This window comes from Cynocephalus volans, chromosome 10 (genome assembly GCF_027409185.1).
Source record: "Cynocephalus volans isolate mCynVol1 chromosome 10, mCynVol1.pri, whole genome shotgun sequence".
Lineage (NCBI taxonomy): Eukaryota > Metazoa > Chordata > Mammalia > Dermoptera > Cynocephalidae > Cynocephalus > Cynocephalus volans.
In genome coordinates, this window is record NC_084469.1 from 34941937 (window position 1) to 34965929 (window position 23993).

At 50.1% G+C, this 23993-nt stretch overlaps 3 protein-coding genes and 1 pseudogene across 3 annotated transcripts; 3 read left to right on the plus strand and 1 right to left on the minus strand.

Annotated features, from left to right (window-relative positions):
* Nucleotides 1-356: 356 nt before the first annotated feature.
* Nucleotides 357-1933, minus strand: SAT2 (spermidine/spermine N1-acetyltransferase family member 2). Its single transcript, XM_063112141.1, has 6 exons — nucleotides 1679-1933; nucleotides 1455-1506; nucleotides 1236-1319; nucleotides 1034-1135; nucleotides 849-889; nucleotides 357-740 (listed from the first exon to the last, which is right to left on the minus strand). Exons 1-6 carry the CDS (start codon nucleotides 1742-1744, stop codon nucleotides 573-575), a joined length of 513 nt encoding a protein of 170 aa, XP_062968211.1. The 5' UTR covers nucleotides 1745-1933; the 3' UTR covers nucleotides 357-572.
* Nucleotides 1934-3031: 1098 nt separating this feature from the next.
* On the plus strand, nucleotides 3032-6144 carry SHBG (sex hormone binding globulin). Its single transcript, XM_063109837.1, is given in 9 exon segments — nucleotides 3032-3169; nucleotides 3330-3421; nucleotides 3569-3758; nucleotides 4028-4189; nucleotides 4579-4593; nucleotides 4595-4742; nucleotides 4894-5030; nucleotides 5399-5609; nucleotides 5984-6144. Coding segments are annotated over 9 exon segments (1254 nt in total).
* Nucleotides 6145-12048: 5904 nt separating this feature from the next.
* ATP1B2 (ATPase Na+/K+ transporting subunit beta 2) lies at nucleotides 12049-18412 on the plus strand. The gene is made up of 7 exons (XM_063112124.1): nucleotides 12049-12645; nucleotides 14682-14810; nucleotides 15150-15254; nucleotides 15341-15546; nucleotides 15787-15843; nucleotides 16598-16696; nucleotides 16806-18412. Exons 1-7 carry the CDS (start codon nucleotides 12534-12536, stop codon nucleotides 16968-16970), a joined length of 873 nt encoding a protein of 290 aa, XP_062968194.1. The 5' UTR covers nucleotides 12049-12533; the 3' UTR covers nucleotides 16971-18412.
* A 2644-nt stretch (nucleotides 18413-21056) lies between these two features.
* Nucleotides 21057-21146, plus strand: LOC134389815 (U6 spliceosomal RNA; annotated as a pseudogene).
* The last annotated feature ends 2847 nt before the right edge of the window (nucleotides 21147-23993 follow it).

A 23993-nucleotide genomic window follows, 5' to 3' on the forward strand; every position in this document is an offset into this window, starting at 1 on the left:
TTGGGGCAATTGGTCCTTCACATTGCACCTTGAAATGTCAATGCTAGGTGGCAGCCTGCTCTGTCCGGTAAGTTGTGGGCCTGCCTTAGTCTTGGATCTGGCACAGCCCACTCTAGACATTTGAGACCTTTGTCTGAGTCCTAAATGTGACTGACAAGCTTGATGTGTCAAGCTCACCCCTTGCTCTTTTTTCTCTATATTCCACAGGCCACAACCAAGACTCTGCCCTACCGAGAGTGAAAGTAACCTTGGGCACACCCTTACCCCTGGGAACAACATCCACTGACCAGAACACTCAAGAAGGATCTCGAAGTGGCTAAGGCTTATCACCTCATCAACTCCTCTACTCAGCACCATATCAGGACATAATAGTTTTCATTTATTTTTCACCCATGACAAGGAGGAAAAGCCTTACCCTGAATTCTGCTCTTTCTGTACTTTGGGAATATGCACCCCCAACCCTCCTTCCTCGAGGGAGGCCTCTGTGTCAGTGTCTGAGGAGACAGTCTCTGAGGAGGGCTTGAGCTGGTGGAGAAGAAGCTCAAGTAGAGAGAGATCCACAAGGGATGGCATCACCTTCCTGCCAACTCCCTCATTGCCTCTTCTTCAAAGCAGAAGAAGTGCCAGCCCTCTGCTTCAGTCAGATCTTGGGCTCCTAGGGCCTTGTACAAGTCCATGGCCCTCTTGTTCCAGTCCAGGACGGCCAGGCGGAAGTGGGAGCAGCCCTTATCCAAGGCCACCTGTGGGAGAAGATATCACTCATTTTCACTCCCTCATTCAACCCAGGTGTCCCCCATATACTCGTGCTTCTTCAGGGCCTAGCTTGTAGCTCCCACCCCTCTCCTCACCTCAGCCACGTTTTTGATTATTTTGGAACCAATCCCCTGACCTGTGGCGGGGAGAAGAGGCAAAAAGAGCGATTGTTTAAGGTGAAGGGGATCAGAAAAGGCCACACGGGATTAGGGAGCACGGGATGGTGGTGGGGTCTGTGGGTTGCTTTGCCCCCACCTCACCCTCAGCCCCTGCCCAGTACCGCGATATTCCGGCATCACATAGAGGTCTTCCAGATAAATGGTGCGTCCCTTCCATGTGCTGTAGGAGAAGTAGTATAGCCCGTAGCCTACCACACAGGGCCCTGAGAAGAGAGAGAAAATGGGGTAAGGCCTCTGGGAGCATGGGGAGAGACCTCTGGGGCTGAAGCGAGAGACAGAACTCTGAGGGCCAGGTGCTCTTACCCTGTAGCTCCCCGGGGACTGGAAGAATCTCTGCTACCAAACACTGATAGAAAGGATTCTCTCCAAAGCCATCTGCTCTCAGGGCTGCAGAGATTGGAGTTGTGACAAAGAGAAGATAATGAGGACCTGGGTGTATGCCCAGCCTGGAGCTGCTGCCTGGGGAACCCATCCCTCTCTTCCTCCTCGACCTCCATCAGGACCCAGGTGCCGAGCCCCTACCTTCTTCACTGATCTTCACCTGATCCGAGAGTTTCTCGTACTCAGCTAGTTCCTACGTCGTGGGGACAGAGGCAAGGTTAGGGCAGAGGGGCCTCGCTGCCCCTCCTCCGCCAGCAGGGGCCCGAGGCGCGCCCCTCCCCCCGCCCCCAGCTCCTACTCCCCCGCTCAGGACGCGCCGCTCTGACCCCCCGCTGGCACCCTGGCTTCCGGCCCGCAGCCTTCACCCGAATCAGCCTCAGGATGTCTCCACAGTCTCCCTCCTTGGCCTCCCGGATCCGCACGGAAGCCATTCCGATTCCCACCGTCTGCGCCCGGCAAAGGGCCAGTGGGCGGATCCCGGAAGGGCCTACAAGCTCGGATCCCGGAAAACCAGGGAAAGCGTGGCGGCGGGGACTCCGAGGGCTAGAGAGTGGAGCCCGGGTTCCGGAGCTGGCCCGGCCGAGAGACCAGTGCGGCTTGGAGGTCCTCACCCCCGGGGTAGCCCCTAAATGCTGCCCCTGCGGGCGCACACCCCCAGCCAATCAGCTTGCAGAGCAGGCGTATCTCCGCCTCCCCCAAGCTCCGCCCCCGACAGCCCGGTCTTGTGACTGGGCCGCTGGACAGGGGTCAAGGCTGGCGTGTGCAGGATTCCTCGTTGTTGTTACCTGGGTGTCCCAGCCTCTATCGGAGATCCCCACGACTCAAAAGTCACCGGTGCTTCTTTAATTGAAGTCTGCAGTGATTATCTGCTTTAGACTTCATTCTAACCCACCCATTCAAGCCTATCCAGAACTTGGGTGAATCCCAAGACCCCCAGCTCTGAAAGCTGTTTCCTACAGTGCTTGAGTGGCTCAAAGTGTTACTTCTCTCAGGGGCATTTGCTTTTAAAATAGGTCAGGGAGAGGGTGATGAATTTCTACTGGTAGACTGTTAGGCCCTGTAATAAACGATAAGGGAAGATAATTGGGAGTAAGTGGCGCGTCCCTTCTTAGTATCCACTAAATCACACAGAGACAATACCTTCTTGTGAGACTAGCCTCAGAGGCCTGGGAAAACATCGGGGGAGGAGTTCGGACCCAATACCAGACATTGTGCCTGCGTTATCTCCATTAACCCTCATTCACAGCAACCCCATAAAGTAAGTATTATTTTCTTCCTTTTACCGACAAGGACACTGAATTACAAAGGTGGAGTGACTTGCCCAAGGCCACCCAACTGGGTATTTGGGATTGTATGTCTCATCTCTAGCCTTGATAGAGGGTGCTACTTGGGGAGCAGGCTAGGACTATTTCTAGACCTCAGGCCTGTCGAGGAAGCCTCCCCAGGTGGGCAGAAGTCTTGGAAGACTCAGGTCAGGCTCTAGAGGAGGAGAGGGGAAATGGGGTGTCCTCTACCAGCTCATAAGCTTTCTTGGCAGTGGAGGGACTCTGTCTCTCACCCCATTTGTCCACAGAGGGGCCTCAGGGTCAGTGCCCTGTCTCCTGCCCCCCTTCTTCCCCCAGGGCAACCTTTAACCTTCCACCACCCATGCACAAGGCTGCCTGCCCCCACTCATTCCACCCGGGGTTGTCTGAGCCACAGTGTGGATGCAGCTGACTATGGAGAGCAGAGGGCCACTGCCTACCTCGTGTTGGCTGCTGCTGCCGCTTCCGCTGCTGCCGCCGCTGCTGCTGCTGCTACCGCTACCACCTCATACCCGCCAGGGACTGGCCCTGAGACATATTCTCCCCACCCAGGTGCAGGGCAGGACAGGGCTTTCAGCCCCTGTGTGTTTAAATGAGCTACACCTTAGCTCTGCCCTCTTCCCTTTTCTCCACTCTGCCCTGTAGCAGTGCCTCTTTCTCTGTCTCTGACATGTCCTTGTTACAGCTTTTTAAAATTTTCTCTTTCTGATAGAGGGCCCAGGATCCTCCTGCTATGCATCTCAGCAATGGCCCAGGACAAGAGCCTGTCACTGTTTTGACCTTTAACCTCTCCAGGGTCGCAAAGTATGGAGTTGACCTGGTCCCTGATCCTACCCTCTCTCCTCCTTCCCGTTTCTCTGTCCTCCCTCCCTGAACTCCACCTCCCCCAACTCCACATTGACCCTCCAAGGGCACACCCCATGCACAATCTTTCCTCCTGTGTTCTTCCAGAACCTCCTCCTCCTTTGAGGTTCAAACGTGGGATCAAGAGGGAGTCATTTTTTATGGGGATACCAACCCTAAGGATGACTGGTTCATGCTGGGCCTTCGGGATGGCAGGCCTGAGATCCAAATGCACAGTCACTGGGCCCAGCTTACAGTGGGTGCTGGACCTCGGCTGGATGATGGGAGATGGCACCAGGTAAGCTAGCTGTCATCCTGAAGGGAGGGGTGTCTTGAGCTGGTCTGAGGAAGAACTTTACCATTGTCATCTCATTTAATTGTCAATGTTTTTTCTGATGGGAATTCTGAGTCTCAGTCAGTATATAAGTGACAGGGCCTGAGTGAGCCAGGGATGCTAGCTGAGTCTTCAAGTGCATGTTCTTTCCACCATGTTAGGCTGCCTCAAAGGAAAGTGGTGAAAGCAGGCCCCAGGGGCACCTGATTCTGCTTCTCGCCTCCTTCCTGCAGGTGAAAATAAGGAACCATGGGGACTCAGTGCTCCTGGAGGTGGATGGGGAGATGGTGCTACACCTGAGACAGGTCTCTGGGTCCCTGAACATCAAACCCCAGACCATCATGAGGATTGCGGTGGGGGGATTGCTCTTCCCCCCCTCCAGCCTTCGGTTGCCAGTAAGCACATCACAGGGGCGGGAACCATGGCCTGAGGCTTGGTAAAAGCATGGCAGGTGGGTGGCCATGGGAATCTAAGTGCAGGCTGTGTGTGTGTGTGTGTGTGTGTGTGTGTGTGTGTGTGTGTGTGTGTGTGTGTGTGTGTGTGTGTGTGTGTGTGTGTGTGTGTGTGTGTGGGGCCAGTGAGGGTTTTTTTTTTTTAAGGCCTTTTTCCAGCATGACTAAGTGCAGTCTTTTAAGGAGAGAGGGGGTGGGAGGAGAACTGCATGGGGGAGGCCAAATGCTTGTGTCTCAGAGGGGAAAAAACTGAGGGTGGAGAAGTTGGGACTGGGGCTCAGATGCCCTGATTTTGACACCCCCACATCCTCCCTTTTCCCCACCTCCTCTAGCTTGTCCCTGCCCTGGATGGATGGCTGCCTGCGGCGGGGTAGCTGGTTGGATCCACAGGCCCAGATCTCAGCCTCTACCCTCACTAGCCTCAGAAGCTGTGGTCTAGAGTTGCAACCTGGGTTATTCTTCCCTTCAGGGACTCACACAGAATTCAGCCTCCAAGGTAGACTTCCTTGGAGTCTGTCTTTCCCTGCATGGCCAGCTCTGCCTTCTTCTGTCTTCCTCTACCACTAGCCCCTTCTGTCTTCCTCTACCACTAGCCCCTCCATGAAGCTCTAGCCTTGAGGCCTCAAGAGATCCTCTGTCCCCCCCAGACATTCCCCAGCCTTATACAGAGCCCTGGGCCTTCTCTCTGGACCTGGGACTCAAGCTGGCAGCAGGCTCAGGCCACCTCCTTGCCCTGGGGACACCAGAGAACCCTTCTTGGCTCAGCCTCCACCTCCAAGATCAAGTAAAGGGGAGGGTGGGGCACTGCCTGTGTTCAGTGAAGCTTGGGAGCAGTGGGGGGAAAAGGTGCTCCAAAACGTCAATACTAGTAAGGCTTGAGAGTGGCACTCAGGTGGGGGTAGTGGGCCAGGAACTTATCTTGAAGCTGCCCACAGCAAGCAAACGGCTTTTACTTAGATTGCATATTTTCTTGAGGTGGACATGGTTTCATAGAGCCATGAAAATTGGGACAAGATATAAGTGGTGAGAACGGCCAATAGGTGGAGGTATGGCTGAGAGGCAGAATTCCGGCACCAAGGGTGGGGCCACAAGGAGTAGGTGTAACTCATTCTTTCCTCCCTTCCTCTTGTCCCTGTCCCACGCACTCTGCAGAAGGTGGTGCTGTCTGCTGGGTCAGGGCCAGGGCTAGATCTGCCCCTGGTCATGGGACTCCCTCTTCAGCTGAAGCTGGGTATGTCCAGGGTGGTCTTGAGCCAGGGGCCTAAGACAGAGGTCCTCGCTTTGCCTCCCTTGGGCCTTGGCCCCCTCATCAGCAGCCTCTGGGCCCAGTCTGAGGGGCATCTCTTCCTGGGGGCTTTACCAGGTAAGAGAGAACAACGTTCAAGTTCCTGAGCACACCACTGGAAACAGCTAAAGAGAGGGGACACATTTGGAGGAAAAGGAAACCTCTGAAAGGGAAGAAGAAAAAGCCACAAGAAGAGAGAGGAAAAGGGGGCAGTGGGAGGGAGTGCTTTTGAAAACTCAGGAGCTGTCAGTTAACTCAGTTGGTTAGAGTGTGGTGTTATAACACCAAGGTTAAAGGTTCAGGTTCCCTTACTGGCAAGCCGAAAAAAAAAAAAAGAAAGAAAGAAAGAAAGAAAAAGAAAACTCAGATTGGAGAACTAGAAGAATTAGGAGGAGCTCTGGATTCAAGCCCTCCTAATGCTCTAATGCCACCTCTATGTCACCTCCCTCTAGGAGAGGACCCTTCTGCTTCCTTTTGCTTGGATGGGCTTTGGGTGCAAGGCCAGAAGCTGGACATGGACCAGGCTCTGAGCAGGAGCCAGGACATATGGACTCACAGCTGTCCCCAGAGCCCAGGCAAAGGCACTGATACCTCCCAATCAATCCCCACATGAGAACCTCCGTTGGATGTCACTCATTCGTTTATTCAGCAAATATTCACTACGTACATGCAATGGACAAGCACTGTGCCAAGCATAGAGTTGTACTGATAAACAAAAAGAACTCCAGTTTGTATCCCGTTGGTGCTCACAGTCCCGTGGGGGAAGAAGGCTTCCATCAAAGGCTAATAAATAGGTGGATAACTGGAAACTCTGACAAGTGCCATAAGAGCAGTCAGAATTGTGAAAGCCTGGAGACTAGAATGCCTTAACCTAGTCCAGGTGTCAAGAAGGACTTCCCTGAGGAAGTGGTGACTTCTTAGCGCGCGCGTGCGCGCGCACACACACACACACACACACACACACACACACACACACACACACACACACACACACACACACACACACACACACACAGATACGGGTCACTTTCTGGAAGCCCAGAGCCTACCTCCTTCCCCAGCATCTACTCCCTTAGAGACTCCAGCTTCCTGCCTCTGAGGCTGGTCCCAAGAGATCAGGAGAGGAAGGGAATAGAAGGAATTTTATTGTTCAGTCATTCTGGTCCTTGGACTGGCCAGTGCTGCAGCAGCAGGGGGCGTGAGAGGGTCATGGAAAGATGGGGGCAGGGAAAAGGGGTGGAGGCAGGGAGAAAGAGAAAGGGAGGGGCGAAGGAGAAAGCCGCCTTTATCTCTCCTAGTCTTGGTCCACTTGCTGCTTCCCAGACAAATTTGTCTCTACTCCATTAAACAAGAACTAGCTGGTGCTGGTCCCAGCTGGGAAGAACAGACAGATTCAGGAATCTCTCTGCCTTCAAAGAATATGGTGACCCAGCCCTCAGCCCCCAGCCCTCTAGAGAATCCTGGTACCCCAGCCCCTTCCTGAGCTACCTTCCTGTCTCAGATCCCTGGGGAACCCTCATGCCCAAGCCCCCAGCCGCTAGCCCCCAGCTCTATCTTCAGCCCTCTTAGAAGTCCTTGTGTCCCAGCCTGCTAGGGAGCCCTCTATCCCCACCTCTCAATCCTCATCCCTCTCAAGGACTGTTACCCCATCTCCAGACCCCATGGGAATCCCAGTGTCCCAGGCTCCTGCTTTCTTATGAAGATCTTCCTACCAGTAACCCAGGCAACAGGGTGAGTCACACACTGGGCCTGCTGTCCCCTTCTGCAGGCATCAGCCAGGATTTAAATGACCCCAGGGTAAGGAGGCTTCAGTAGAGTCTCTGGAACGGAAGACACAAATCCCAGGCCCCACCATGTATCCCTTTCACTCTTGACCCTATAGATCCTCCTGGGGTCTATAACTTACCTCCACCCAGCCAGCGGTGGAGAGTCCTCAAAGTGATAAGGAAGTTTGATTCAGCTCTGTTCCCTGGGTGATGTTCAGGGTCAGCCTAGGCCACCTAGGTATGTCCATTCGACTAATATTTACTGCTAAGGACCAGGCACTCTTCTAGACACTGAGGATGCGTGGGTGAAAAGGACAGACACAATCCCTGCTCTTATGGAGCTGACAGTATGGGGGGAGGGGTCAGGGAGGGGGCTGGCTGACAGTCCACAAAGAAGAAAACGGGGGAACACTTATCCTATTTTATGGAATGATGTGTTGTCTGATTCTAGAATCACAATAAAGTCAATTGAGATCTTTGAAAAAAAAAAAACAAAAACAAGAAAACAAATAAGCAGGATCATTTCAAATAGTGGTTAGAGCTATAAATAGAATAAAACCCTGTAATACAATGGAGGGTGGGAAGGGAGGGGCAACATTAGCTGGTGGTCAGAGAAGGCCTCTCCAAGGCAGCATCATTTGAGCAGTGACCTGAATAATGAAAAAAAGCCATCCTGTGGAGGCCTCGGTGTGAGCCAGTGGGGAAGGAGGTTAAAGAATCTGGATACACCTGGGCACCCACCAAGGAGGTTGTTTTGAGCAGCAACTTCCTGACCTTGTGTCCCTGGAATGTCCCAGGGGCCTGCTTTTCTCCCCTCCCTCCACTTCACCCTCTCCAGGACACTGCACCCCCAACCTCTCTTTCTCCAGCCTGCCCTAGATTCCAAGATTCCTGATTACCATCCAGAGCTGTCCACACTCTTTCATTAACACTGACTTTGCATTGATGCAGACTTTGCCAGGCCACCACCAAAGGCTCCTATCATGGTTGTCCAATATCCCTGGCCTCCCCCCACCCCAAAAAACTCTGCAGAGCTTGGCAGCACACCCTGAAGCCTCCAGGCCTGTCTATCCACTCACTCCACACTATCCACGGCCTCTCTCTTTCCCTACCCCCCACTTCTCTGTCTTTCAATTAACATTTATTGGCTGCTGACAGTATGCCAAGCACAGTGTTAGGGTAGTCCACAGGGACTCTCGAGATGAATAAGACTTGGTACTGGCCCTGGAGAACTGGGGTCTTGGGAGAGAGGCAGACATGTAAAACACTTTAATAAAGACTTCTCTGAAATGCCAGGGTTTTTGGTTGCTGGTTCTACCAAGGATCATCAAAGAGGTAAGTTCTTAGATGTGTGAACGTGAACAAATGCTATCCCCATACCAGCCAGCCGCAACCCCCCCCCAAACAAACAAAAAACAAATGACTAACATTCTTTAGCTCTCAGTTTCCTCATTTACAGAATGGAGAAGTTACACTATTCATAAGGTTGCTGCGAAGATTTGATTAAATCATGTAGGTAAAATGCCTGGAACAGTGCTTGGCATATAGGAAGTGCTCAATGTATGAGATATGTTGTTCTTATTATTAACATTGTGCATTTTTTTCCACTAAGCCTGCTGGGTATAAGAGATGAGGAAGGGCATGTGGGCATGTGACTGGCCGAACCATGGGCCTGCTCAGATGGAATGAAAGCAGATGGGAGGTCCCTTGAACCACATGGTGGTGAAAAGCCTCGTGTGTCCTGCTGAGGAGTTTGGGCTTGATCTGGTCAGTGGAGGAATATCTGTATTTGTGTTTCCTTTTTTTTTTTATTGGCAGCTGGCCGGTATGGGGATCTGAACCCTTGTCCCCATCTGCAAACTTTCTACCAGTTTGACTGCTGGCTGCAAAGCCCTCCTAACTTGATTGCCATGGCCCACTCTCCACACAGCAGCCATGGTGATTTTCATTAAATTTAATCGTGTCACTCTCCTGCTGAAAACCCTGCAATGGTTTTCATGATGGTTACATTAAAATCCAAACTATTACTAAAAGAAAAAAAATCCAAACTACTGGGTTGGCTGATAAGCTCATTGGGAGAGCGTGGTGCTGGTAACATCAAGGTCATGGATTCCTGTACTGGCCAGCCACACAAAAAAAAGAAAATCCAAACTACTTCTTTTGGCCTACAAGGACCTGTAAGGTTGGGCCCCTTCCTCCCTCTTGGATCTCATGCTGTATAGATCTTGCCTTCCCTCATTAAAGCCCAGCCTTTGCACCTGCACTTCCTTCTTCCTGGAAAGCTCTTCCCCCACTTCTCTCTATAGCTCCTTTTGGTCATTTATGTCTCACATTAAAAGTCACCTCTTCAGTAAGGCCATCCCTGACCATCCAGGAACTCTCTGTTGCATCACCCCATTTTATTTTTTTTCTGCATAATATTAATATTGTTTTATTTGTTCCCTTATTTTTATTGTCAAGTGGAATGGAAGGCCCAGGAACACATGGACCAGAATAGTGCTTGGCTCTAAGCAGATGCTTATTAGATTAGATATGCATTGAGTGAATGAATGGGAGTTGGAACTGGCCTCTGAAGGCTGGGCAGTCTTTCAGGACAATAAAATGGACAAAGGTATGAAGTCAGAAGTAAGCACAGGCTGTCCTGGGAGTGGCCGTTCTTCCACGGTTCTTCTCTTAACTTCTCATGGTATTTTTCCTTTGCTAATTGCTTAAGTTTATTTCTCTCTCTCTCTCTCTCTTTTTTTTTTTTGCAGCTGGCAGGTACCAGGATCCAAACCCACGACCTTGGGGTTATAAGGCTCTAACCAGCTGAGGTAACCAGCCAGCCCTGTTTAAGTTCTAAAAATGAATATTGTCCTACCTTCAGCTTCCTGAGAAGTAAAAAAGGACTGAAAGGAAAAGGAACTATGAGTTGCCCCAGTTTTCCCTTTCCTTCTATGTCATTGTTGCCAGTGTAAGTGGCCAGCCAATACAGAGAAGTAACACGACTAAGAAAGGATATGATAGGAAGCCTTGATCATCCACATCTCCTAGAATGCCATTGCTTTCTCTCTGTGTTTGATGCAAGTTCTGCTTCTAAAAGAAAGTGTGGCACCACTGCTGTCAGCACCCCCACTTATTCAGCTGTAGACATAACATGTTCACCTTGCACTTGATTTGAGTCTGGCTGAACCCTCTTGCATTGTAGATTCACTAGAATTCTGTGCTCATGGAGCATCTCAAGAATAAGATGGCATATTACACATATTTCCTCTGCTCACAGGCATGTGCATGTCCCATTGGCCTTCACAAAGCACAAGTTCAAAGATAAAACTATTAAGGGGGCCGGCCTGTGGCTCTCTTGGGAGAGTGTGGTGCTGATAACACCAAGGCCACATGTTCGGATCCCATATAGGGATGGCCGGTTGGCTCACTGGGTGAGCGTGGTGCTGACAACACCAAGTCAAGGGTTAAGATCCCCTAACTGGTCTTTTTTTTTTTTTTTTTTTTTTAAAGATAAAACTATTAAGAATCTTAAGATGGAGACAGCAGAGCATTAAACCAAGCAATTCTGAGCACAGGCCTTGTGCAACAGCAGGTCCCACGTCATGAAGCTGGTCCTGGACTGGAGGGAGTGAGTTTAAGGACAAGGGTGATAGTCCAGATGTGAGATGTTGAGGACTTGGGCCACCTCTCCAAGGAAAAGTGACAAGTTTTGAAGAAAGGTTTAAAGAAGTAGAGATAATGGTTCTTAACCTGTGGTATTAGAGGCCCTTCTACTCCCCTGCTAGACTGCAGGCCTCTTGAGCCCTGTGACAGCTGTGCCTTCATTCTAACCTAGCTTGGTCTCCCAGGGCCAGAGCTGCACCCAACCTGTAGTAGGTGCTCAATTAAATGTTTGCTGACCCACATAGGCAAATAAGACGGGAACATGGGGGTGAGGGTGCGGGAAGAGAAGCAGACCTGGCTGCAGGGCTGGGGTCTCAGGGCAATGCTGGGAGCTGGGAATGTGGTGTCGGGAGGGCCTCAGGGAGACGTGGTGGGAAGAAGCGGAAGCTCCTGTGAGGGTCGAGAACCAGGTGGTGCGGGCCGGGGGCTGTGCGACTGAAGAAGGAGGTGTGTTAAGAGGGGGGGCTGGTACCAGCTCCCATTACGGGATTTTCTCTCCTTTTGTGGCCTTTATCCATCTCTGTGCGGCCTATTCTAGCTTCCACCCCGGGGGGGGGGGGGCCAGCATCCCGGCTGGTCTCTGCTCGCTCTTGGTCTCTGGCTCTTTCTCTGTTCCTCTCACATTCAGCTCGGTCTGTCTCCCCGACAGTTTCGCTCCATCTGTGTCTTAGTCCCTTTCTAACTCCCTCCTTGGGGCCCCACCTTTGAGCACGTTATCTGCTCCCCTCTTCGTCTCTGAGTCGCTCTGGGGTTATCTTCCTTCTACTCCGCCCAGACACGCTCTCTATCTCCTTTCCACCAGTCTCCAGTCCAGTAGCTGGAGTGGGGGTAGGGGAGGGGCCGCGTGGTCCCAAAGAGACGGCGGGGGGCGGGCCCAATCCCTCTCCACATTTGCATATGCATGAGGCCGCCCAGCCCGCGGCGAGGGGGCGGGGCTCCTGGGGATGGGGTGAGGGCGGGCACCCTCACAGCCGCAGAGTATAAAGACGGCGCGCGGCGACCGCGGGCCCCGCACTGCTGAGAAGCGGAGCCTCCGCTCGGGGGGCCTCCGTCCCTGGCTGTTCCCCGACTGCGCGTCCCCGCCCCACCCCCGCGGCGGAACCACTAGTGGTGCGGCGGTCTCCGCTGGGCGGAGGAGCCCTGAACGGTCACCAGACCCTTTTCACAGCCTCTTTGCATCTCGGATTTCGGGGCGGCCCCTCCCCCACCTCTCCCTGCCTCTCTGCACCCCGCTTTTTTCTGCATTTCGCTCGGTTTTGTGGCCTCCCGTTTTTGTACCCCTTTTCGTTTTGCTTCTAGGAGGTTTGGGGGTTGAAGCTGCATTTGCACTCCTTTCCCTTGTTATCCTCCCCTGCTCTGACAGTCCCCCTTTTCATCGCAGTCGGGGGGCCTAGGATCGGTACATACTCCGCCGCGCTGCCGGTACCCCACAGCGCGTGGCCGTGCACCCCTGAATTTGCAGCAGCTGCATATCTGAGGGGGGTCCCCCTCGACCCCGCCGCCTTTACTCCCCGCGCGTTCAGCGCGCGGCGCCCCTGCTTCTCCGCAGCCCCTAGCCCCGCGCCGGGACTCGCCCCGCGCCGCCAAGATGGTCATCCAGAAAGAGAAGAAGAGCTGTGGGCAGGTGGTTGAGGAGTGGAAGGAGTTCGTGTGGAACCCGAGGACGCACCAGTTCATGGGCCGCACCGGGACCAGCTGGGGTACGCGGGGCCCGCGCGCGAGGGGCTGGGGTGGGTCACCGGGCGACGCCTCGGGGGCGCAGGGTCCAGCCGGCTCGGCCCCAGCTCTCCTCCCGGGTCCCCGGTGTCCGGCCCCCCTGCCGGGTTCTGGGCTGGGAGGGGGCCGAATCACCGGTCTAATCTCCCCGGCTGGCCGCTGCGGAGGCGGAGAAAGTAGGTCACTGCCGCCTTCCCGCCCCTCGCGGAGCCCCCTCGGGCGGGGGGTCGCGGGCTCTGCGAGCGTGTCCGCGCCGCGGCGCTCAAGCTCCCTCTCGGGGCCTGTCCACCCCGCACGGCCGTCCCCCACCTCCGAAGAGCGCCCCTTCCCTCCCTCCGGCTCTCACTAGCTCGCCAGCCCCGTCTATTTTTAGCTCGTGCCCACCCCCTGGACCCTGGGAAGATTCATGAGGGGGCGGGTCTTGGAGGGTGTGTGTGAAGGGGGTGCTTCACAGCGGAAGGTGCCTGTCTGTAGCCCACCGCCGGCTGTGGGGAGCTTTCTGGGGCTGCTTCGTAGGTGGGGGGCTGCTGGGGAGGGGTGAGTCTGTGGGGCTCTGGAAGCCGGGTGTTCTGCTCAGGTGGCAGCGGCAGAGGGACCATTCCTCGGTCTCTGTGGTGAGATGCGTACATTATCCGGCTGGTTATCTCTGTGGGAGTCGGCTGGCCTGGGACCTTTCCCACCCTTATCATGGCAGGACGCAGGGGTGTGGAGGGAGCTGTACGTGGTCGGGGGGTCTGATGATGGGCACAGGTGCAGGTGAGGGGTGGAACTTTTCCAAAAAGGATTGCGAGTTGGGAAGTCAAGAACGGGGAATGACACTGTGTGACACAATTTACAATTTACCCACACGGATTGGACGCTGTCCCCCTCAGCCCATCCCCCTAGGGGCCCATGAGTTGGATCCAATACAGTCCTTGTCCTCAGGGAACTCAAAGTCCAGCCCCTGGGATGGGAAGGCTGCAGGCATGCTTGGGAGAGTCTGAGGACGTGTGGAGGAAGTGTCTTCTGAGACACAAGGACTCGGAGTCGGTGTGGCGGGAACAGCAGGCCCTTACCCCGGGCTGAGGGAAGTGGAGAGTGTCAAGGGAAGGCTGCAGGAGACTGCCTTTACTCCCTGCCTCTGCCCAGGGAGCTGTGTGGGAGCCGTGGGTGCAGTGACTGTCGAAGGTTCCAACAGCTGTCTCAGGGATTTTGCAGCTAGGCCAGAATGTTAGGGCCTTCATTTCAGGAGCTGCATTCAGGGTTCAAGGTTTGAGTTCAGGGCTGGCCATTTAGCTTGGTTGGTTAGAACACAGCCTTGCAGGACCTGGCCGGTGGCTCACTTGGGAGAGCGAGGTACTGACAACACCAAGTCAAGGGTTAAGATCCCCTTACTAGTCATCTTTTAGAAAAAACAAAAAACAAAAAACACAGCCTTGTAACATCAAGGTCGGGGGTTCAGATCCCCATACCAGCCAGCTGCCAAAAAAAAAAAAAGAAAAGAAAAAAAGAAAAGGTTTGGCTTCCCTGGGGCCCCAGGAGAGATTTTGTTACTCAAGTCTGAGAGCCCAGGTTCTGCGGGGTGGGATGAGAGTTTGTTGTGCATAGTGGCCACTATCACCTTAAAAAGTCATTGTGCTAGACCAGCTTTAAGCTAGAGTACCAATACAGCAGTAACAGATGCTGTGTCTTCTCAGGACCATGCATGGTTGAGAAGTTGGAAATGTAATTGGAGGTGAAATGACAGCCTATATACATGGGCTTGTCCCAGCAATGAGAGTTTTGGTCTCTTGTGGCCTCCACAAGGTCAGGCCTCACTGTGCCCTAAGCCCGGGAGGGGGTTGGGAGTCATGGCTGGAAGCCAGACACACTGCCTATTTCCAGCTTGTCTCATTTTGCTCCCAGGGGAAGGCTCTAAGATGTCTGGTGGCTCTGTGACCCACCCCAGTGCAGAACTTCTGAGTGGGTAGAGGGGTGTGTGCGGATGGGTAAGATCATGGCGGGAGACTTTGAACCGCTGACCTTGTTTCCTCCTCTCTAGCCTTTATCCTCCTCTTCTACCTCGTCTTTTATGGCTTCCTCACAGCCATGTTCACCCTCACCATGTGGGTGATGTTGCAGACTGTCTCTGACCATACTCCCAAGTACCAGGACCGACTGGCCACACCGGGTGAGTGATGAGCTCCTCCTACCAGCCACTCTAACCGCTGTTGTGACCCCAAGCCTCCAAAACAAACGCACAGTTCTTTCCAGGAGTTTGTTTCTGATGATCCAATCACCATGTGCTGGGAAGTTCTTCTTGAAGTCTGCCTTCCTTCCCATTTCCTGCAGCTGGGAGCTGTGCAATCTGGAGAGGTGGCAGATATTCACAGGAAATCGCCCTCCCTTGAAGACAGTCTCAGATCTTCACCCCATCCCTCACCCTGGTGTTCGATATGTCCATCATCTTTCCTTTCTGTGTGGTCCATCATCTTATATATGCTCCCACTCCCACCCTCGTCGGCTGTAGGTTTGATGATTCGCCCCAAGACTGAGAACCTTGATGTCATTGTCAACGTCAGTGACACTGAAAGCTGGGACCAGCATGTTCAGAAGCTCAACAAGTTCTTGGAGCGTGAGTGTGGGGCTGGCTATGTGGCTGTCTGGGGACCCTGGAAGTGGAACTTCAGGCCTGTGATCCTCTCCCTCCCATTTCCTTAGCTTACAATGACTCCATCCAGTCCCAAAAGAATGATGTCTGCCGTCCTGGGCGCTATTACGAACAGCCAGATAATGGAGTTCTCAACTACCCGAAACGTGCCTGCCAATTCAACCGGACCCAGCTGGGTGACTGCTCCGGCATCGGGGACCCCACCCACTATGGTTACAGCACCGGGCAGCCCTGTGTCTTCATCAAGATGAACCGGGTACCCATGACCTTGGTCCCCAGGGAGAATGGAGGAGGGAGCTGGGGACAGCATCTGCTCACAATTGCATCCTTTCACCAGGGCTAATGGGCATTAGAGAGATTTTTGGATGTTTGAGTAGCCGATAGAACAAGAGAGTTGGGGCCACTGGAGGCTAAGCCCCCCACCTGGAAGGCTGGATGTCTGTGTCTTTGACAACTTTTTCCTCCAACTCTCACCCCGCCACTCTCCTAACTCCAGGTCATCAACTTCTATGCAGGAGCAAACCAGAGCATGAATGTTACCTGTGCTGGGAAGGTGAGTTTGTTGGGCGTTATCCACCTGCGCACGTGTTTATCCTTCATGATTTCCATGTAATTCACCCATCTCTCCCTATCTTCTTTGCTTCCAGAGGCCCCATTACTATAGGGACGAGGGGGTAAGAGTGGGCTCCCACCCCTCCCTTTTGCTTCTCTCTAGGATGCAGAAGCCTGCTCTCATGTGGACAGACACACCCCCTCCTTCACCTTGGCCTCTGGTTTCTCCCCCTAATCCCTCCACCTTCTCCTTCATTCCCTGATTGTCCATGTCTTCTGCTCTCCTTCTCATATTGCTCCTCAGTTCCTTTTAGGTACTTGAGATAGCTGCTGTTCTGTTAGCACCATCTGCTACCACTATGTTGTCCTTGGAACCCCGCTCTTCCCACTCTGTCCCTTCTAGAAACTTGCTACCCCTCTTCATGCACCCTCCCTCCTTGCCTCCTACTGAGCCCTTACTCATTTATCTGTTCTCTCTTGGCTCTGCTCCAGAAACTGATTCCTGAGGATGTGGTAAGAACCTGGGGTAGAAGTGGAGTAGGAGGCTTCCGTGTCACTAGCACCCTTCAGGAGTTCCCAGCCTGAGAGAGACAGGTCACCCGCTCCTCTCCACACACACACATTCACAGCTCAAGGGAAACAGATTGGAGACAGGAACAATTTGGGGTGAAAGAAGAACAAAGGAAAGTCTGGTGAGCTTCCGGGTGCCAGCCATCCCTAACATGCTCTCCCCGCACCTTCCTGCACCCCTACAGAGAGATGAGGATGCCGAGAATCTGGGCAACTTTGTCATGTTCCCGGCCAATGGCAACATTGACCTCATGTACTTCCCCTACTACGGCAAAAAGTTCCACGTAAGTCCCACGGGAGGCTGGGGTGCTGCCTCCTCTAGGGGTCCGGGGTTCTTGGGACAGAAGCTGAGTTGCCCTAGGCGTAGACCCTCACTCTCCTCCTCTGGCCCAGGTGAACTACACGCAGCCCCTGGTGGCCGTGAAGTTCCTGAATGTGACCCCCAACGTGGAGGTGAACGTGGAATGCCGCATCAACGCTGCCAACATCGCCACAGATGATGAGCGAGACAAGTTCGCTGGCCGCGTGGCCTTCAAACTCCGCATCAACAAAACCTGAGGCCCCTTCCTCCCGCCCCCACCTTTCCTGTGGATGCTTCTGGAATGTCCCTGACCCTGCCTGATCTCTCCCTCACCCACCCCAAAGGTATTTTTTACTACAGACTTATGACTTGTCTGAACCTCATGCCCTTTTCCTTGACTTCTCCACCCAGCCTGATTTCCACTGTGGTTCCTTGGCTACACGCCTTCCCACCATCTCCTCCCAGTCCTAGCTCAGAGACGGGGAGATGGGCTACCCAGGTGGCCACAGAGAAGTTAAGAGCCTTTCTAGTTCTGGTTTGGCAGTGAGTGGGATGTCTTCATGACTACCCATCTCTCCTGCCCTCCTGTCCTCTGAGCTATAAAAAATGCCCACCAATCCCCCGCCTACACACACACTGTGCACGCGTGCGTGCACACACACACGCACCCCTCGTTCCACTCTTCACTTCCCAGGGGTGAGTGTGGGACTCCTTTCCTCCTCGGCTTCCGCGCTGTACCTTTCTCTGTCTCTCACACTTTCTCCCTCATATACACAGTCGCTTTCTTGGCGGCTTTGGACTTATCTGGCTCCTCTGGCAGGATTTATCCCCTCCTCCTCTCCATCCCTATTCCCTCCTCTGAAAGGCAACCATTTGCGACTGAGGACAAGGTGGTTTTGTGGCCTTTTCCCTCTTTCCTGGCACATCCTGCTTCTCACCCTGTGATGACTCCATGAGCTGGGAAATGAGAGACTGGAAGAAAAGTCCATGTTGATTCTTCCTGAAAATTCTCTAATGGTACCTGACTCCAATTTCTTCCTGGTCCATCCTGTCACCCAAATAGCTACTACTCAGAGGGATGGGGTTGACCTAGGCTGAATATCCACTTTGTTAGTACTGGTGGCTCCCTTCCCCCTATTCATCTTCCCAGAATATCCTTCAAGTTCCACTTCCCAGGGAGCTCTGGGGGAGGGGCTGCCATTTTGGCTCTGTCCCCAGTGGCCACCTTGGAAACGTCAGCTGGCTATGGGACTATTCCACCTCCTTCCCAGAGCCCAGATCTGCCCCCACCATCCCCTCTGGCTTCTCTTAGCAGGTTATCAACGAATCACTAACTCCTTCCCTTTCTTCCGCATGCCAGCCTGAAAGTTTCACATACTCTCCTCAACGTAGACTTTGAATTTCTTGGCTCCATCTCCTTCAGACCCTTTCCCTTTTAAAAAAACCCCATAATGCCCATAGAATGTTAAATGAGGAGCCTCCTGCTCTGAATATTCTTTAGTTACAGGGACATTTGAACTCTTCCTCCTCTGGTGTCCCTCCACTTCATCCTGTCTAACCTCCCTTCCCTACTTAATGCTGCAGCCTCCACACCCCACCCACAAATGGGACTCTTCCCTTTTTCCTCTTGCTGGATCTGTGTCTCTTCCCTTCGGGTCCCCGTGTTTTCCTGCACCCGCTCTCCCCAGTGGTTTCTCTCTGCAGTTATTTAATGCCTGTGTCAGATCTACTGTAAAAAGAGGATAAAGTACAATAAAATGAGAGCAATTATATATATAAATATATATCATACACAGAGCCCTGTGTGTGGGTTGTTCCTTTTTGAACATTTGGAAGAGTCCTGGAAGGGGCTGGAAGGTAAATTTGGGCTTGGGGGCTGCTCCCCAGCTTTGACTTCTTCCATCTAGTTTCCAAGCATCTACTGCCTTCACCTCGACTAATTTAACTCACACTGTCTTGAGATCACTCAATACAAGAGAGGCAGGAAGCCTGCATCCCTTTGTACAGCGATACTTATAAAGTGCCTACTATGTGCGTTCTAGGCACCATGAAGACACACTTATGAAAGAGGCAGAGTTCCTGCCCCCAAGGAGCTCCCCAGTTTAACAGGAGAGGTGAGGAGCACACGAGAAACTCTCAAACAAGGTAGACCTAAACGTGCTTTGAGGAAGGGGGAAAGCTGGTGATGACAGAATTCAGAGTGGTCAACCACTCTCTGTCAGGGCTTCAAAGGGAAGGTTTCTTAGAGGCAGCATTTATGGTGGAGCTTAAAGGATGGGGTGGTTTGGGGAGAGAAGAGCATCAGTAAATGCTTAGAGACAGAGAAAAGGTGACTAGAAGAAGCATGGATCTCAAAACAATATGAACAGTATGATCCTCATTTTGTGTAAAACTACAAACATACATGCACACGCACATAAACATAGAAAAAAAGGATGGATGGATAGACAATGTTTATTGTGACATATGGGGGAGGGGATAGGTTTATAGTTAATTTTCTTGCTGGGGCTTTTTTTTTAATGCTTTCTTCTGTTTTGTCTTACAATGAGTTGATCTTAGTACCTGCCTTGAAAGATGGCTTTATTACATATTAATATATATATACAAAATTTTATCATGAATGCATATAAAACACACACCATCATATACATAAGGATCACTGGGTTTTGGTCATTGTTATACCAAAATTGGATCATATTATACACTTTTGTGTATCTCACTTTTTCCACTCAATAAATTTCATGTGTTGGTACTTCACCTGGTAGAGCTCAAATTCATTTTTTTTAATAGCTGCATAATATTCTTGTTTTTCTACTACTTTATTATTATCCCTTTGTTTATTAGAGCTCCTTGAAATTTTTGATATAAAGTTTCTGCATTGCAAAATATCCCCCAATCCATTATTTACCACTTGACTTTGTGGTACCTTTTGCGCTTAAAAAGTTTTTTGTTTTCCTGCTGGCCAGTTAGCTCAGCGGATTAAAGCATGATATTATAACATTAAGGTCAAGTGTTTGGATCCCTGTATCAGCCAGCCGCCAACAACAACAAAAGAGTTTTTTGTTTTCATGTAGTCAAATATAGCTTAGTTGTTCTTTTGTAGTTTCTTGGTCTCCAGTTACTAGTATATACTCGCATTTCCTGGATCTTTTTATTTTTGGGTGGCTGGCTGGTAAGAGAAACCGAACCGTTGACCTAGGCGTTATCAGCACTGCGCTCTAACCAAGTGAGTTAACAGGCAGCCCTCATTTTAATTTTTACATTCATTTTAATTCATCTGGTTTATTTTTGTGTCTGTTTTGTGTGTGGTATAAATTAGGGGTCTCATTTTATTTTTCCAGTTGTGCCAGCTTCATTTATTATTTTAAAAGCCTTAACTTATTCCCATTGAATTGAAATGCCAATTTTGGCATATAGTAATTTTCCTGTCCGTTGAGATCTAGTTCTGAATTCATCACTTGCTACCCATAGCTTGTCTGCCACTCCATCCACCAAGCCATACTGATCTGATTCTAATAGCTTCATAGCGTGTTATCTGAGATCTGGCAAGGCAAATAGGATCCCTCCTCATTCTTCTTCAAGGCAACTATTGGCTATACTTGGGCATATATTATTCTCTATAAATTTATAACTTTAATTTACAAAAACAAAACAAAAACACCAAAATTTCTTGGGATTCTAATTGGAATTGCACTGTATATTTATTTATTTCAATATAATTGATTTTGTTTTAGGGTATTAAGTTTTCCCATATGAAAACATTATCTCCTTTCCTTTTTTTTGATCTTGGCTCATGTCCATAGATGAGGTTTTATATACTTTTCTTCAGGGCTTGCTGGTTTGCTCCGTTGGTTAGACCACAGCCTTACAACACCAAGGTCACGGGTTTGGATCCCTGTACTAGCAAGCGACCAAAAACATATATATATGTATATTTTTCTTCATATAGGTTTTGTGCCACTCTTCATTCTTATTAAACTTGTTCCTAAATAGCTTATTGCTTGTCTTTTTTTTTTTTTTGGTGATTGGCTGGTACACGGACCCAAACCCTTGACCTTGGTGTATCAACACCGTACTCTAACCAACTGAGCTAACTTAACTGGCCAGCCCTTCTTGTTATTTTGAACGGTATGTTTTCCTCTTTTGTTTTTTCAGTGCTTTTGCTAGAAGATAAAATTAATATTTTCTTCCTCGGTTGTATAGTGGTGAGAAAAAGAGGAAAAAAATTAATATTTTCTACGTACTATGTCTACCTTACTAAATTCTCTTAATTCCATAAAATCTCTGTTAGTCTCTTGAGTTTTTAGGTATGTAATCCCGTGATCAAAAAGGCAAAGGGTTGCTTGCTTTGGCAGCACCTATGCCAAAACTGGAACAATACAGAGAAAATTAACATGGCCTCTGTGAAAATTTGTGAGGCATTTCATATTAAAAAAAAAAAAGGTAAAGGGATATTTTTTGCCAGTGCCTTATTTTCTTCTTTTTTGGTCCTCTTGAATGCACTAAAATTACAGTTAGTGGACATCCCTGTATAGTTCTTGATTTTAACTGAAATGATCTTAATGTTTAATGATTTAGGACAATATTGACCTACTGGTATTCCATTACCAGTCTACTCCTGTTTTAATTAGTTTTTTTTTTAAGGAACGGCTCCTGAAATTTAATCAAATTCCTTTCAGCATCTGTTGACAGTGATCATATAACAATTTTTCTTTTTAAATTTATTAATATAATGAATTATGTTGATAGATTCTCTGCTATTCAACCAAGTTTGTGCTCCTGAAATAAACTCAATTTGGTTATAGGGGAATGTTTTTTTGATTCATTAGTGTATTCTATGTGATAATATTTGAGATTTTGCACCTTTTTATAAATCTGGTTTCTAATTGTTTAGAAGTTTCTTTTGGCAGTTAGCCGGCCCAGGGCTCTGAACCCTTGACCTCGGTGATACAACACTGCGCTCTAATCAACTGACCTATCTGGCTATCCCTTTTTATTAGTTTTTAATATAAGAAAAGTTAGCATAAAAAAAAAAAAAAAAAAAAAAAGAGGACTGGCCCGTGGCTCACTCGAGAGAGTGTGGTGCTGATAACACCAAGGCCACGGGTTCGGATCCCATATAGGGATGGCCGGTTAGCTCACTGGGTGAGTGTAGTGCTGACAACACCAAGACAAGGGTTGAGATCCCCTTACCGGTCATCTTTTAAAAAAAAAAAGAAAAAAAAAAAGAAAATCAAGTCAGCATAGTTTTATTTATTTTTTATTTTTTAAAAGATGACCAGTAAAGGGATCTTAACCCTTGACTTGGTGTTGTCAGCACCACGCTCTCCCAAGTGAGCTAACCGGCCATCCCTATATGGGATCCGAACCTGTGGCCTTGGTGTTATCAGCACCGCACGCTCCCGAGTGAGCCATGGGCCGGCCCCAAGTCGGCATAATTTTAAGTGAATTAAAGATTTCACTCTGTTCCCTAAGGTCCAGAATGGTTTAAATAACATTGGGCCATTTAGTTCTTTTTGGGTTTTTATTTTATTTTACTTCTTTTTAATATTTGTTCTCTTTTACCCATTTGGTTCTTGATCTTTTTAACCCCAGCCAGCTCTTGAGTTTTTCTTTTTTACATGTATCTCAATTTTTTTTTTTAATATGTTGGTGGCTGACCAGTATGGGGATCCGAACCTTTGACCTTGATGTCCAATGTCTTTTTTTAAGACCTTACCTTTTTTTTCTTCTTTTGCTGGCCAGTACAGGGATTGAAACCTGGATCATGGTGTTATCAGCACCATGCTCTAACCAACTGAGCTAATCTGCCAGCTAGCCCCCACTTTTGGATTTATCCTTTCAACCAAATTTGTTTTTTCTTTCAATCATTTCAGTTTCTGACTTTACTTTTTAGGATGCATATAGGTTCTTTTCTCTTCTCTTTTTAATAATGAAAGCATTTAAGGCTATACATTTTCCTCAGAGTATGACTTTAAGATTTGGAGACCTGTGTTTCTGAAATGAGGGAGAAAAGTTTTCTAAATTAAAAAATAGAATATATGGATTTAAGGTTGTAAATTGCAAGTCTGGATTCAAGTCATGAAGAAATTGGAAGATTGGACTCCAGACCTCAGTGGGGTAAGGCCTTGGCTCTTTGAACTCGAGGGCAGACCATGTCTGCCACAGGTCCCTGGGCCTAGAACAGTGCCCAGAAGAGTCAGGCACCAGTGAATAAATAACCACTGACTAGATGGACAGATGACTGACTGAATGCAGCTAGAGGAAAAGAAGCCAGCAGGGAGAAGCAGAGAGGTTAGGGACTCACTGAAGGTCACACAGCTCATAGCAGAGCTGTACTGAAAACCCAGGCTTCATCATTCTCAGTCCAGTGACCTATCAGCTCACAAAGAGATTAGTGGAGCCAGAATGGATCTGCTTTCTGAAGCAGTCTAGCAGAAAAACAGAGCTAGGAACACAATCTAGGGAAATGTTGAGGATAAGAGGGTACGGGATGCTGGTCAAAGCAGGAACTTTTCTGTTTACTTGAAACTTTCAAAGAGAGTAGATCTTGTGTTCTCACCACATGCATGTACACACACTGTGTGTGGTGACTAATGTGTTAATCTGATTTTGGTCATCATTTTACAATGAATGCATACATCAAATCATCACATTGTATACCGTGAATATATACAATTTTGGGGGGTCAACTACACCCCAATAAAGCCAGAAAAAAAGAAAAATAAGTTTTTCAAGATGACCAGTCTACATGAGCAAGGAGAGGAGCTGAGTTTCAAGAGCTCTGGTTTGCTGGGTGGGTAGGGGGAGATGACTAAGTTAAAGGTCTCTGAAAGAAGGTGGATCTGCTCTCCTGGGGAGAGCATGGCATTCCTAAATAAGAAGGAGAAAGAAGGTGGTCTTGAGGGCAGGGAGGCTGGCCACTTCCAGTCATCTAGGATCCTTAGGGCAAGGCGAGGGGCTCCCACTGACACTTTAAGCCTGGTTGATAGGCTGAGGAGAGTGGCCCCAGAAGCCTCTCTGGACCTTAGCACTACTCTCTCCACCACCAGGAAGGAGATGCCCCCAACCCCCCTCCCTGGGAGCTGGCAGCACCGAGGAACAGGACAGGCAGTGGGTGCTGAGCTCCCCAACCCCGACTCTCCTCCCTACCCCAAGAAGCCCTTTGAAAGGTTTTCCTGGCAGAGTTTAAAGCTTCGATTCATTCAACCTCCTGGCCTGAGGCCCAGGATAAGGGGATGCCAGGAAGGCCCCAGCCCCACATCCTAGTCCTCACCTTA

Coding starts and splice junctions, on each gene's coding strand:
- SAT2 (XM_063112141.1), bottom strand. CDS start 1,744: ATGGCTTCCGTGCGGATCCGGGAGGCCAAGGAGGGAGACTGTGGAGAC. Junction 890..1,033: donor TGTGATGCCGGAATATCGCG/GTACTGGGCAGG, acceptor TCCCCGCCACAG/GTCAGGGGATTGGTTCCAAA. Junction 741..848: donor TAATCAAAAACGTGGCTGAG/GTGAGGAGAGGG, acceptor CTTCTCCCACAG/GTGGCCTTGGATAAGGGCTG.
- ATP1B2 (XM_063112124.1), top strand. CDS start 12,534: ATGGTCATCCAGAAAGAGAAGAAGAGCTGTGGGCAGGTGGTTGAGGAG. Junction 12,646..14,681: donor CCGCACCGGGACCAGCTGGG/GTACGCGGGGCC, acceptor CCTCCTCTCTAG/CCTTTATCCTCCTCTTCTAC. Junction 16,697..16,805: donor ACTACGGCAAAAAGTTCCAC/GTAAGTCCCACG, acceptor CCTCTGGCCCAG/GTGAACTACACGCAGCCCCT.